Below are 13,126 nucleotides of genomic sequence, written 5' to 3'. Positions count from 1 at the left end.
GACCAGTAATGCAGAAAAGCAAGGAACAAAATAAAGTAGAATGTCTAGATTGGAAGAGGGTTAATTTCAATGCGATGAGAAGGGATCTAGCCAGGGTAGAATGAACCGAAGACTGGCAGTAAGAGCGTTATCAGAACAATGAGTTGACTTTAAGAAAGATGTGCTTCAGGTAGAGGCTAGGAACATTCCAACAAGGGTGAAAGGTAGGGGAATCAAGAGCAGGGCTCATTGGTTGACGAGTGAGATAGAGCTGATGATGAAACAAAAAAAGAGGGTATATGATTCAGGTCAGATGACCTCACCAGTTGAGAAGCAGACCATATACAACAGGTTGAGAGGGGAGGTGAAGAGGAAAATAAAGCTGTCGAGAAGTGAATATGAAAATAGAATGGCAGTCAACATAAAAGGGTACCCTAAGATCTTCTACTGGCATGTAAATAGTAAGCAGGTAATAAGAGGAGGAGTGGGGCCTATTAGGGACAGAGGGGGCAATGTACACTTAGAGGCGAGGGCAAGGCTAATATACTTAATGAGTATTTTGCATTAGTGCTTACTAAGGAAATGGAGGCTGACAAAATATCAGTAGAGGCAATGGATAAGATCAAAATTGAGAAAGGGAGATACTAAAAAGGTTGGCTATGTTTAGGGTGGATAAGTCACCTGGTCTGGATGGCTTGCATCTCAGGTTGCGAAAGGAAGTGTGGATCGAGATAACGGAAGGGCTTGCCATAATCTTTCAATCTTCCCTGGATACGGGGGAGATGACAGAGGAATGAAGAGTGGCAAATGTGACAGTCTTATTCAAGAAAAGGTGTAAGGATAGTCCTTGCAACTACAGGCCAGTTAGTTTAACATCAGTGGTGTGTAAGGTTTGAGAAACTATAATCAGGGAAGATATCAGCGGACACCTAAGAGTGGTTTGAGGTAACTAAGGATAGCCAGTGTGGATTTTTAAAAGGCAGAACGTGCTTGACTAATCTGATTGAATTTTTTGATGAAGTAACAGAGAAGGTTGATAAAAGGAATACAGTGGATGTTGTTTATATGGATTTGAAGAAAGCATTTGATAAGGTATTACATAAAAGCCTTGATGAGCAAATTGAGGCTCATGGAATAGGACAGTCAATGTCCAATTGGATTAAAAAATTTGCTTAAGGACAGAAAACAGCGAGTCATAGTAAATGGTTGTTTTTCAGACTGGAGGATGGTGGACAGTGGTATGCCAAGGGTCAGTGCTGGGACCACTGCTTTTTTTGCTATATATAAATGATTTAGAATATAGAGTAGCATCTCAAAATTTGCTGACGACACCAACCTTGGAGGTGCGCCAAACAGTGAGGGTGAGGTGAACCACCTGCAACAGGACATAAATAGGCCAGCAGAATGGGCAGAGAGGTCGAAGATGGAATTTAATACTGACATGTGAGATGATGCATTTTGGCAGAAGGAATAGGGAGAGGCAATATATACATAATGGCACAGTTCTAAAGAGTGTGAAGGAACAGAGGGACGTGGGGGTGCATGTGCATCAATCTTTGAAGCTGGCAGTACATATTGAGAGAGTAGTCAGCAAAGCATATGGGATCTTGGGCTTCGTAAATGGAGGCATAGAGTTTTCCAGTTCTCTGACTTGCGTTTTGGGTTCAGGTGCTTCTTTTGGTGATTTTATGTCATAATTCCTCAGGATTCAGTGTTTATTTTTATTCGTTCGTGGGATGTGGGTGTCGCTGGCTAGGCCAGCATTTATTGCCCATCCCTAATTCCCCTTGAGAAGGTAGCGGTGAGCTGCCTTCTCGAACCGCTGCAGTCCTTGGAATGTAGGTACACTAACAGTGCTGTTAGGAAGGGAGTGCCAGGATTTTGACCCAGCAACAGTGAAGGAACGGTTCCAAGTCAGGATGGTGTGTGGCTTAGGGGGGAACTTGCAGATGGTGGTGTTACCATGCATCTGCTGCCCTTGTCCTTCTAGGTGTTAAAGTTTGTGGGTTTGGAAGGTGCTGTTGAAGGAGCCTTGGCGAGTTGCTGCAATGCATCTTGTATATGGTACACACTGCTGCCACTTTGTGTCCGTGGTGGAGGGAGTGAATTGTTGAGGGTGGTGAGTGGGGTGCCAGTCAAGCTGGCTGCTTTGTCCTGGATGGTGTTGAGCTTCCTGAGTGGTGTTGGATCTACATTCATCCAGGCAAGTGGAGGGTATTCCATCATACTCCTGACTTGTGCCTTGTAGATGGAGGACAGGCATTGGGGAGACAGGAGGTGAGTCACTTGCCACAGAATTTCAAGCCTGTGACCTCCTCTTGTAGCCGCAGCATTTACATGGCTGGTCCAGTTCAGTGTCTGGTCACTGGTAACCCCCAGGATGATTGTTGGGGGATTCAGCGATGGTAATGCAATTGAACATCAAGGGAAGATGATTAGATTCTCTCTTGTTTGAGATGGTCATTTCTTGGCACTTGTGTGGTGCAAATGTTACTTGCCACTTATCAGCCCAAGCCTGAATGTTGTTTAGGTCTTGCTGCATATAGACATTTTGTTTAAAGTAAATTTTCTTTGGCCTCCTTATCTCGAGAGACAATGGATAAGTGCCTGGAGGTGGTCAGTGGTTTGTGAAGCAGTGCCTGGAGTGGCTATAAAGGCCAATTCTAGAGTGACAGGCTCTTCCACAGGTGCTGCAGAGAAATTTGTTTGTCGGGGCTGTTACACAGTTGGCTCTCCCCTTGCACCTCTGTCTTTTTTCCTGCCAACTACTAAGTCTCTTCGACTCGCCACACTTTAGCCCCGTCTTTATGGCTGCCCGCCAGCTCTGGCAAACGCTGGCAACTGACTCCAACGACTTGTGATCAATGTCACAGGATTTCATGTTGCATTTGCAGACGTCTTTAAAGCGGAGACATGGATGGCCGGTGGGTCTAATACCAGTGGCGAGCTCGCTGTACAATGTGTCTTTGGGGATCCTGCCATCTTCCATGCGGCTCACATGGCCAAGCCATCTCAAGCGCCGCTGACTCAGTAGTGTGTATAAGCTGGGGATGTTGGCCGCCTCGAGGACTTCTGTGTTGGCGATATGGTCCTGCCACCTGATGCCAAGTATTCTCCGGAGGCAGCGAAGATGGAATAAATTGAGACGTCGCTCTTGGCTGACATAAGTTGTCCAGGCCTCGCTGCCATAGAGCAAGGAACTGAGGACACAGGCTTGATACACTCGGACTTTTGTGTTCCGTGTCAGTGCGCCGTTTTCCCACACTCTCTTGGCCAGTCTGGACATAGCAGTGGAAGCCTTTCCCATGCGCTTGTTGATTTCTGCATCTAGAGACAGGTTACTGGTGATAGTTGAGCCTAGGTAGGTGAACTCTTGAACCGCTTCCAGAGCGTGGTCGCCAATATTGATGGATGGAGTATTTCTGACGTCCTGTCCCATGATGTTCGTTTTCTTGAGGCTGATGGTTAGGTCAAATTCATTGCAGGCAGCCGCAAACCTGTCGATGAGACTCTGCAGGCACTCTTCGGTGTGAGATGTTAAAGCAGCATCGTCAGCAAAGAGGAGTTCCCTGATGAGGACTTTCCGTACTTTGGACTTCGCTCTTAGACGGGCAAGGTTGAACAACCTGCCCCCTAATCTTGTGTGGAGGAAAATTCCTTCTTCAGAAGACTTGAACGCATGTGAAAGCAGCAGGGAGAAGAAAATCCCAAAAAGTGTGAGTGCGAGAACACAGCCCTGTTTCACGCCACTCAGGATAGGAAAGGGCTCTGATGAGCCACCATGTTGAATTGTGCCTTTCATATTATCATGGAATGCGGTGATGATACTTAGTAGCTTTGGTGGGCATCCAATCTTTTCTAGTAGTCTGAAGAGACCACGTCTGCTGACGAGGTCAAAGGCTTTGGTGAGATCAATGAAAGCAATGTAGAGGGGCATCTGTTGTTCGTGGCATTTCTCCTGTATCTGACGAAGGGAGAACAGCTTGTCAACGGTCGATCTCTCTGCACGAAAGCCACAATGTGCCTCAGGGTAAACTCGCTCGGCCAGCTTCTGGAGCCTGTTTAGAGCAACTCGAGCAAAGACTTTCCCCACTATGCTGAGCAGGGAGATTCCACGGTAGTTGTTGCAGTCACCGCGGTCACCTTTGTTTTTATAGAGGGTGATGATATTGAATCACTCAAAAGGGGAAAGATGAGTGTGGCGAATCTCTCGCTCACTGGTTTCCTGGCACGATTGTGCAGTTGAAATTTCAAAGTCGTGTCAATCGTAAGCATATTTTGTTAGCTTCCTGTTAGTTTATTTTCTGTAGTTTTGCCTCTGGTGGGGTTTTTCTTTTAGTTCAATCTGAAAACCAGGAAACCTTTGTTTAAATGAAGTATGTTAGCAAACTGTATCACATTTAGTGGTTCAGGTGAGATAAGTCATCACTGCCTGATACCTGTTGCATTCTTGAAAAGCACTTGGCTGGCAGAATTTACTGGAGGCTAGTGTTTGAAGTTTCTCCAGCATGTTACTGGAGTCTAGGATCCATAACTATAAGATAGTTAGTAATAAATCCAATAGGGAATTCATGACAAACTTCTTTACTCAGACAGTGGTTCAAATATGGAACTTGCTTCCTCAAGCAGTAGTTGAGGACAATAGCATGGATGCTTTAAGGGGAATATAGAGAAAGACGAGGGGAAAAAGGAGCAGCAGATTATGTTGATAGAGTGAGATGAAGAGGGATGGGACAAACCTCATGTGGCAGACAAACACTAGCACACACCAGTTTGGCTGAAAGGTCTGTTTCTGTGCTATATGCTCTACGTAATATCAAGTCAAATTAACAATTTAGTTTGATGAGAGTAAAATGCAGTAGAACCTGCCCCTATTCATGTTGCAGACTGTATTCAGTAGCAGTGGAAAAGCATCGCCGTAACTATGCATTTACAACTTTGTGTTCATGTAGCCCCTTACAGCTTCATAGGCCAGTTAAATTCCATACAGGTCAGTGACCTCAAAAAGTCACCATGAACCTTCATGGCAGTCTGAGTTGCTTAGCTTATTGGTGGCCAAGGAACATGTTTCCACCTCTGACAGCAAGTTTGATTCTCTGATGTTGCAGCTGGGGGATGAACCACCTTCTAGTGGTGCACATAGACTACCACGGCAGCAGTCCTGCCTTGTATAGTTCAGCGTGCTGTTGCTGACATCAGTGCTCATGTGAAAAGGTAAACATGTGATTAGCGTCACTATTTTCTCAAGTGATGAATGGTGTGAACTATTTTGAGTTGAATGTGCAGCAGTTATACCATATACATTTTCAGATTTGTGGGTTGGAATTTGTGTGGCCCCCTGAAGCGGAGTCGGAGTGGGGGAGGCACAGAGTATTGTTCTGGGTGGCAGCGGGGCAGAGGGTCTGTTGCCAAGTGATCTTCCGGGGGCTGGATTGGCTGACAATGGCCTTCCCACCCAGAGGCCAATTGAGACTATTAAGTGGCCAAATACGGGCCTCTTCCCGCCGCCACTAGGATCCACCATGGACACACAATGGACAATTTGGGGCCCTCCTCCCTCTGGACTGCATGACCAGCCCCCACCCCTCCCTCACTAGGGCCTTCCAGACTGGTCCCAACGACCCCGCCTCACATACATCTGGTCAGGGATTCCAGCGCTGGATCCGAGATCTCTGCAGTACCACAGTGGCTACTGCTTCCAGTGGCGATGCTGAGCTGCTGGCCCTCTGATTGGCTGGCAGTTCTTGGAGGGATCCTTGTTTTTAAAGGGACAGGGATCCCAGCTCCTGAAACTTTGATTTAAGGTGACAGTAGGACTGCTCACGGTGGGGGGAAGGGGGGCAAGTGGGGTATGGGGCACAAATAGTTTGGCCCGGTGCCGGGAGCCATGCCTCCAGCACAAAAGCCAGCCCGTAGAGTACCAGTTCCCAACTAGAATTCAATGATAAAGGCATAACCTCTGTTGCAACACTCATTGCCATGAGCTACTCACTTAATTAATGGAAGAATATGCCCATAATGTAACTTTGTTAATGATGTACTCTCCTATATGTGATTTTACAAAGTGCCTCCAGAGTGTACACTGGAAGAAGCTGAGATCCAATAAATGGTTAATTACAGTATGTGTATTTCAGCGGATGAAATGGCATGTGAATTTTACTCAAAAGAGCTGCTTTAGAGTTTGGTCACTGATTTTTGGAGCATTTCAACAGCTGTAGTTTGCTGGTATATACAGGACTGCAGGCAAGACACACCGAATGGGTTGTCTTATTTAAATATGTAGGTCTGTTGGTCAAACTGAACAACTCTTAATGAAGTAATCTTTTGAAAGCATTTTTCTACCACATCCCCCCGTACCCCCCCCCCCCCCCCCCCCCCCACCCCCCCACCCACCAACCTTTCTGCTTATAGGGTGTTCCGTTGTCATTTCAACAGTCACTATGCCTGTCCGTCTTCACGTGCCCTGAACATAGCCCCGTGGCTTTTGTTGATCTAATTTATTAATATTCCTCCTTTTTCCCTGCGGGAGCGCCTCACCTTGCCCACGATTGGCACTTTCCTACAGTTTCGGGGTCAAATCATAAACTTGCTATGTGGAAAGTCACTGGCGCTGCACTACTCCGAAGAAGAGCAAGGGAGATCTTCCCAGTCTCCTGGCCAATATTTATTCCTCGACCAACATCACATTTAAAAAAAAAAACACATTATCTGGTCATGATCATAATGCTGTTTATGGGAGTTTTTTAATTCTTTGATGTGATGTGGGCATTGCTGGTGAGGGCAGCATTTGTTGCCCAAACTTAATTTCCCTTGAGAAGGTTGTGGTGAGCTGCCTTCTTGAATCGGTGCAGTTTCTCTCACTATGCTGTTAGTGATTTCTCTGGCCAATGAGGTTGTACGGGGCTTGCATGAATGCAAGGTTGTAAATGCACAGTTATGGCTATACGTTTCCACTGCTACTGAATACAGTCTGCAACATGAACAGGGCCAGGTTTTACTGCATTTTACTCTCGTCAAACTAAGTTGTTAACTTGATTTGATGTTACATAGAGTGTACAGTACAGAAACAGACCTTTTGGCCAAACTGGTGTTTGCTGGTGTTTGTCTGCCACATGAGATTTCTCCCGTCCCTCTTCATCTCACTGTATCAACATAATCTGCTACTCCTTTATCCCTCATGTGTTTATCTAGATTCCCCTTAAAGCATCCATGCAGTGCGCAAATTGGCTGCTATGTTTCCTATGTTATATCAATGACCACACTTCAAAAAGTACTTCATTGTAGTGCTTTGGTACATCCTGAAGTCATGAAAGGCACCATATAAATGCAAGGCTTCTTTACTTAACAGAAACCACACCATTAACTCTAGTATACCCCAGGGATCTTTCCTTGGCCCCCTCCTATTTCTCAATTACATGCTATCCTTCAGCGATATCATTCGAAAGCACAGTGTCAGTTTTCATATGTATGCTGACAATACCACCACCACCTCCACCGTTGCTAAATTTTCAGATATCCAGTACTGGATGAGTAGAAATTTCCTCCAATGAAATGTTGGAAAGACTGAAGCCATCATCTTCAATCCCCGCTCTGAGCTCTGTTCTCCAGCAACCAATTCCAACCCTGTCCCTGGCAACTGTCCGAGTCTAAACCAGATTGTTCACAACCTTTTAGTGTCATATTTGACCGCAAGATGAACTTGCGACCACATATCTGCGCTGTCACTAAGATAGCCTGTTTCCACCTTTTGTAGCATTACCTGACTTCATCCTTGCCTCCACTCATCTGCTGCTGAAACCCTCAATCATGCCTTCGTTACTTCTAGACTTGGCTATTCCAGCGCACTCCTGCCTTGTCTCCCATATTCAACCCTCTGTGTGGGCGGCACAGTGGCGCAGTGGTTAGCACCGCAGCCTCACAGCTCCAGCGACCCGGGTTCAATTCTGGGTACTGCCTGTGTGGAGTTTGCAAGTTCTCCCTGTGTCTGCGTGGGTTTCCTCCGGGTGCTCCGGTTTCCTCCCACATGCCAAAGACTTGCAGGTTGATAGGTAAATTGGCCATTATAAATTGCCCCGAGTATAGGTAGGTGGTAGGGAAATATGGGGACAGGTGGGGATGTGGTAGGAATATGGAATTAGAGTAGAATTAGTATAAATGGGTGGTTAATGGTCGGCACAGACTCGGTGGGCTGAAGGGCCTGTTTCAGTGCTGTATCTCTAAATCTAAAAATCTAAATCTAAACTTGAGGTCATCCAAAACTCTGCTACCTAGGTCTTAACTGACACCAAATCTCGTTTTCCTGTCAACCCTGTGCTTGCTAACCTACATTGGCTCCTGGTCAAACATTGCCGTGATTTTAAAATTCTTATCAAATCCCTGCGCGACCTCGCCCTCCCTGTCTCTATAATCTCCTCCGGCCCCACAACCCTCTGAGATATCTGCACGCATCTAATTCTGGCCTTTTGAGCATCCCTGATTTTAATTGCTCCACCATTGGTGGCCGCGCCTTCAGTTATCTAGGCTCTAAGCTCTGGAATACGCCCCCTAAACCTTCCTGTCTCTGTACTTCACTTTCTTCCTTTAAGATGCTCCTTGAAGTCTACCTGTTTGGCCAAGCTTTTGATCACCTGCCCTAATATCTCCTTATGTGGTTCAGTGTCATATTTTGTTTTCTAATGCTTCTGTAAAGTGCCTTGGGATGTTTATTACGTTAAAGATGCTATATAAAAATAAGTTGTTGTTGAATCAACCCCTCTCGTCGTGACAGCAGAATTGTCATCCCACTTGTTGTGTAGCTCTGAGGTGGTGTTGGTTCCTGTGATGATTTATTTTTTTACAGAGTGCAATCCAAGGATACCCACCTGACCTCTGACTTTTGCACTCCTGTAGTGTGAAAGGTCCTTCAGCTGGTACTGCAGCAGTAAAATCTCCTGTCACAGTGTTGTGTAATACCTTTGAATGACCTGATCGATGGTGATTTAAGAGCTGGTGTCACCCTGTCATCACCACGCCACCACCCACCCCCACCCCCGCTCCCAAACAGCTGGTTTCTGATATAGCCACTTTAAAAAAAAAACTTAATTGCTGGGCTAACCATAGGTTATGAATAATTTTAGCAAAAAGGAGAGAGCCTGGCATTTCTATAGCAACTTTGAAAAGTTTAGAACGTTCCAAAGCACTTTGCAACCATTTGGATAGCTCTTTAAAGAGCCAGCACAGAAATAATGGGCTAAATGGCTTCCTTCTGTGCTGTATTATTCTAGAATGCTAGTAGTTTATATGCTCCCCTTCTCTTTGAAGTCGGGCTAGAAGATATTACTCAGAATTAACCAGTTTTTTTCACAAATGACAGGGTGGTCTCGTGTAGCCCTGGGTCAGGAGCAAAATAGAGTTGGGAGCCTGGTCAGTGGGACTCCACTCTGCTGAGAGGGTCACCACAGTCAGTGGCTCTTTTGAAGGCACATGACAATTCTAAAATCTCTGATGTGTCAGTCCCGGTGGTTCAACATTCGTTATTCACATACTTGGTGGACTTGCCATTTCATAGGCAGTGTGCCAAGTTCAGTCCTAAATGATGCAGGGAAAAGGGAGCTGTCTAAATTACCCAACATAAACGTGGATGAGCCATTTCCTTTTGGGAGCTGTAGAGCATTTCTATATTCCACACTTTCCGCATTCATGGAATAGAGTGCAGCCGACCAGTTTAAAATTATTACAGTTTTGGCAAGCTGCAGATTTATGATGAAATGAACTGTCAGGAGTTTTATGGGTTCGTTTTTTGTTCTTCGAATATGGGCGAGGCTGTCAAGTTAGTATCTATTGCCTGGTTTTCCCCTGAGGTGATTTGAATCAACCACAAAGTATGGGACTAACCAGACTAGGTCTGGAGGGCATTTTTAAACCAGTTTTGGGTGTTTAACAACAGTCTGTCAGCTTTCGAGGTTATTTCTCTGGTGCCAGTGCAGATTTACTACGTTCACATGTTGCCATGATGGGATTTGAGCTCCTGAGTTGCTAGTCCTGTACCATACTCACAACGCTGTCACTTAACCTAGGTATGTTTTATCAGGAAACCTGATGGTTCTGCTGAAATTGTGGTGAAAATGTACATTAGTAGGCACAGCTATCCAGTGTATTGAAATAATTTTGCTTTTTTTCCCCCCAATCTCTTGTTTCCCTTGCCTGTCTTGTGCTACCTCCACAAATTGAGAGTTGGTCAGTCCCAAACCAGGGGAGGTGCTCTGCTGTATAATTCCTGTAGAGTGTGGAGAGGGAGCAGTACGGGCAGTCTCTGCTGCCATTACTAGCTGACCAACTCTCGACCTATGGTGACAACAAGACCGAGATGACTAATAGTGTGCAGTGCCTTATTACTAGAAGTATACAGTGTTGGCTGTATTGTGTCAGGTCTGATCTGCTTTTTGAGGGTAGTGACCACTGTGATTGGAGTTTGAACCCCATTCCAACTGACATTTGGATTTGGGATAATTTAGTGCACCTTGTGGGATCTCTTGGAAGGGAATGTAGTAACTGTTGGGAAAAGATAGGATATTAAGTTTCTTTCTGTATGACTCAACACTATATAGAATTTTCTTAGACCATACTTTGAGTACTGTGCACAGTTCTGGTCTCCATATTATAAAAACTATATAGAGGCACTGGCGATGATGCAAAATAGATTTAAAAGGATGTTACTGGAACTGAGAGGTTATACCTACCAGGAAAGATTGTAGAGGCTGGGACTTTAGTTTTCTCCAAAAAAAAAAAAGAAAAAGCGAAGGGGTGGCCTGATAGAGGTCTTTAAAATTATTAAAGGGTTTGATGGGTTAGATGTTGAGAAGATAATTCTATTTGTGGGGGAGACCAGAGCTAGGGTCCATTAAGTACAACACAGTCACTAATAAATCCAGAAGAGAATTCGAGAAACCTTTTTAGCCAGGGTGTGGTCAGAATATGGAACTTACTACCACAAGGAGTAGTTGAGGTGGAAGTTATGGTGAACATTTTAAAGCTCTGGTTAAGCCCCAACTGGAATATTGGGTCCAGTTCTGGTCAACACACTTCAGGAAAGATTAGGGTCATTGGGAGGGTGCAGAGGAGATTTACCAGAATAGTTCCAGGGAATGGAGGATTTTAGTTACAAGGTTAGGTTAGAAGAACTGGGGTTGTTCTCCTTAGAACAAAGGAAATTGAGGGGCGATTTAATAGAAATGTACAAGAGTATGACAGTTTTACATAAGTTAGACAAGGGAAAATTGTTCCCATTAACTAATGGTACAAGGACTCGCAGACAGATTGAGATGTTTTGGGCAAGCGATGCAGGGGAATATGAGGAAGAACCTTTTTACACAGTGACTCGTAATGACCTGGAGCTAGCTGTCTCTGCTTCCATCACCCTTATGGGCAATCAATGACTTCAAAAGAAAATTGGATGGCAATGATGCATTTGAGCGAAAGCTAGATAAGTACGAGAGAGAAAGAAATGGTAGAATATGCTGATGAGGTTAGATGAAAAGGGATGGTAGGAGGCTTGTGTGGCGCATAAGCACTGACGTGGTCCAGTTGGATTGAATGGCCTGTGTCTGTGCCGTAAATTCTATGTAACTTGCTGGTGATCTCCATTTAAATTGCTTTGAAGGTTTTGCAGTACAGTGTAGATTATCTGATACTGGCCAAGGAGAATTTTAAGATTGTGAGGGGATAGTGAGGTGTGAGGATGCATAATAATTCTTAGAAAAGGAGAACCATGAAGCACTTGCAACAAAACACATGTTGATCAAGATCAGGTTGTTGATGAGGAACAGGGTGGTCTCTTGGATGGCTGAATTGGAACAAAGCAGGCTTGCTGCACAGGCCAGCACAACGCATTCATACTGGGGTGAAATACTTCAGTTATGTGGAGAGACCAGAGAAATTGGGGCGTTCTCCTTGGAGCAGAGAAGGTTAAGGGGAGATTTGATAGAGGTATGCAAAATATTGAAGAGTTTTGATGGACTAAATAAGGAGAAACTGTTAGCAGTGGTGCAAGGGGCGGTAACCAGAGAACACCGATTTAAAGTGATTGGCATGAGAACCAGCGGCAGCATGAGGAAAAATGTTTCTGTGGTGATTTGTAGTGATCGGGAATGCACTGCCAGAAAGGTTTGTAGAAATAGGTTTAGTAACTTTCAAAGCGGAATTGGATAAATATGTGAAGGGGAAAATTTTGCAGGGCTTTGGGGAAAGAGCAAGGTTGTGGGACTACTTGGATAGCTCCTTCAAAGAACCGACACAGGCACAATGGGCAGAATGGCTGCCTCCTGTGTGTAACATTCTGTGATTGCATTTTTTTCGATCAACTCCACTTATCCTGTGACTGTCAATCCCTTTGCTATAATGAACAGTAGGCTTGGATCAGCTTTGTCTGTGCACCTTCAAAACTCCTCTGTTAATAGAACAAACACTCTTGACCTCCTCAAAAATCTTAACAGACCTTCTCAAGGGTATCTTTTCAAGGGCAAGGGAAAGGAAAGCAGGTAGATTTAATGGGAAAAACTGAAACATCCAAGATAAGCAATGCTGTATCTTGTCCAGAACTCCGAAGTACAAATGATGCCAGCTATTTTTCTTCAGCTAATTTTTTTATCCCATTCTCTTACAGTTTCTCAGAGCAGCCTCAGCTTGAAGAAGCAGAGGAGTCGGAGCTTTTTCAACTCGTTCCTCTGTTGCTTTCGTGACTACAATGTGGAGTCGGCGACCAGCAACTCCAACAGCAATGCTCAGCTCCCAGTGGAGGAAAATGGGTCGATCGCTAAGGTGTGTATTGCTTCATTGCTATTATTGATAAAGCATCTGGTGATTGAATCTCCACATGGAAACTGCATCTCAGGTGACAATTTATTCTTTTCTTCACTCCCAAGTGACTCCACTGTAGGTGGAATATTAATCTACTTGCATTAGGAAATCAGTTGTCAATCAAAATGGTTTCAGATCAGAAACTCAACAAAAAATCAGGAAGAAATGAGTACAATTGATCCTCCTAACCAGAGCCAAGTATTACCAGCTACTTGCTTCATAATTTTAAAATGCGCCAATATTTCCATCCTTAAACTAAAAGTTGCAGACCGTTTGGTAATAGGTTTGTTGAGATGTTTTGGCAGCAGATTGA

The 13,126-nt window shown here is 44.7% G+C and overlaps 1 protein-coding gene across 1 annotated transcript in view; it reads left to right on the top strand.

Moving 5' to 3' along the window:
• The window catches only part of ctdspla (CTD (carboxy-terminal domain, RNA polymerase II, polypeptide A) small phosphatase-like a), a 209,730-nt gene that overhangs the window by 115,640 nt on the left and 80,964 nt on the right, over positions 1-13,126 (top strand). The window contains exon 2 of the mRNA XM_068053464.1: positions 12,620-12,847. Coding sequence (XP_067909565.1) covers positions 12,620-12,847 — 228 coding nt within the window. The remainder of the gene's footprint in view (positions 1-12,619; positions 12,848-13,126) is intronic.

Source organism: Heterodontus francisci, chromosome 2 (assembly GCF_036365525.1).
Source record: "Heterodontus francisci isolate sHetFra1 chromosome 2, sHetFra1.hap1, whole genome shotgun sequence".
Taxonomy (NCBI): Eukaryota; Metazoa; Chordata; class Chondrichthyes; order Heterodontiformes; family Heterodontidae; genus Heterodontus; species Heterodontus francisci.
The sequence above is the reverse complement of the archived record's forward strand: the minus strand, read 5'-3'. Positions and strand labels throughout refer to the sequence as shown.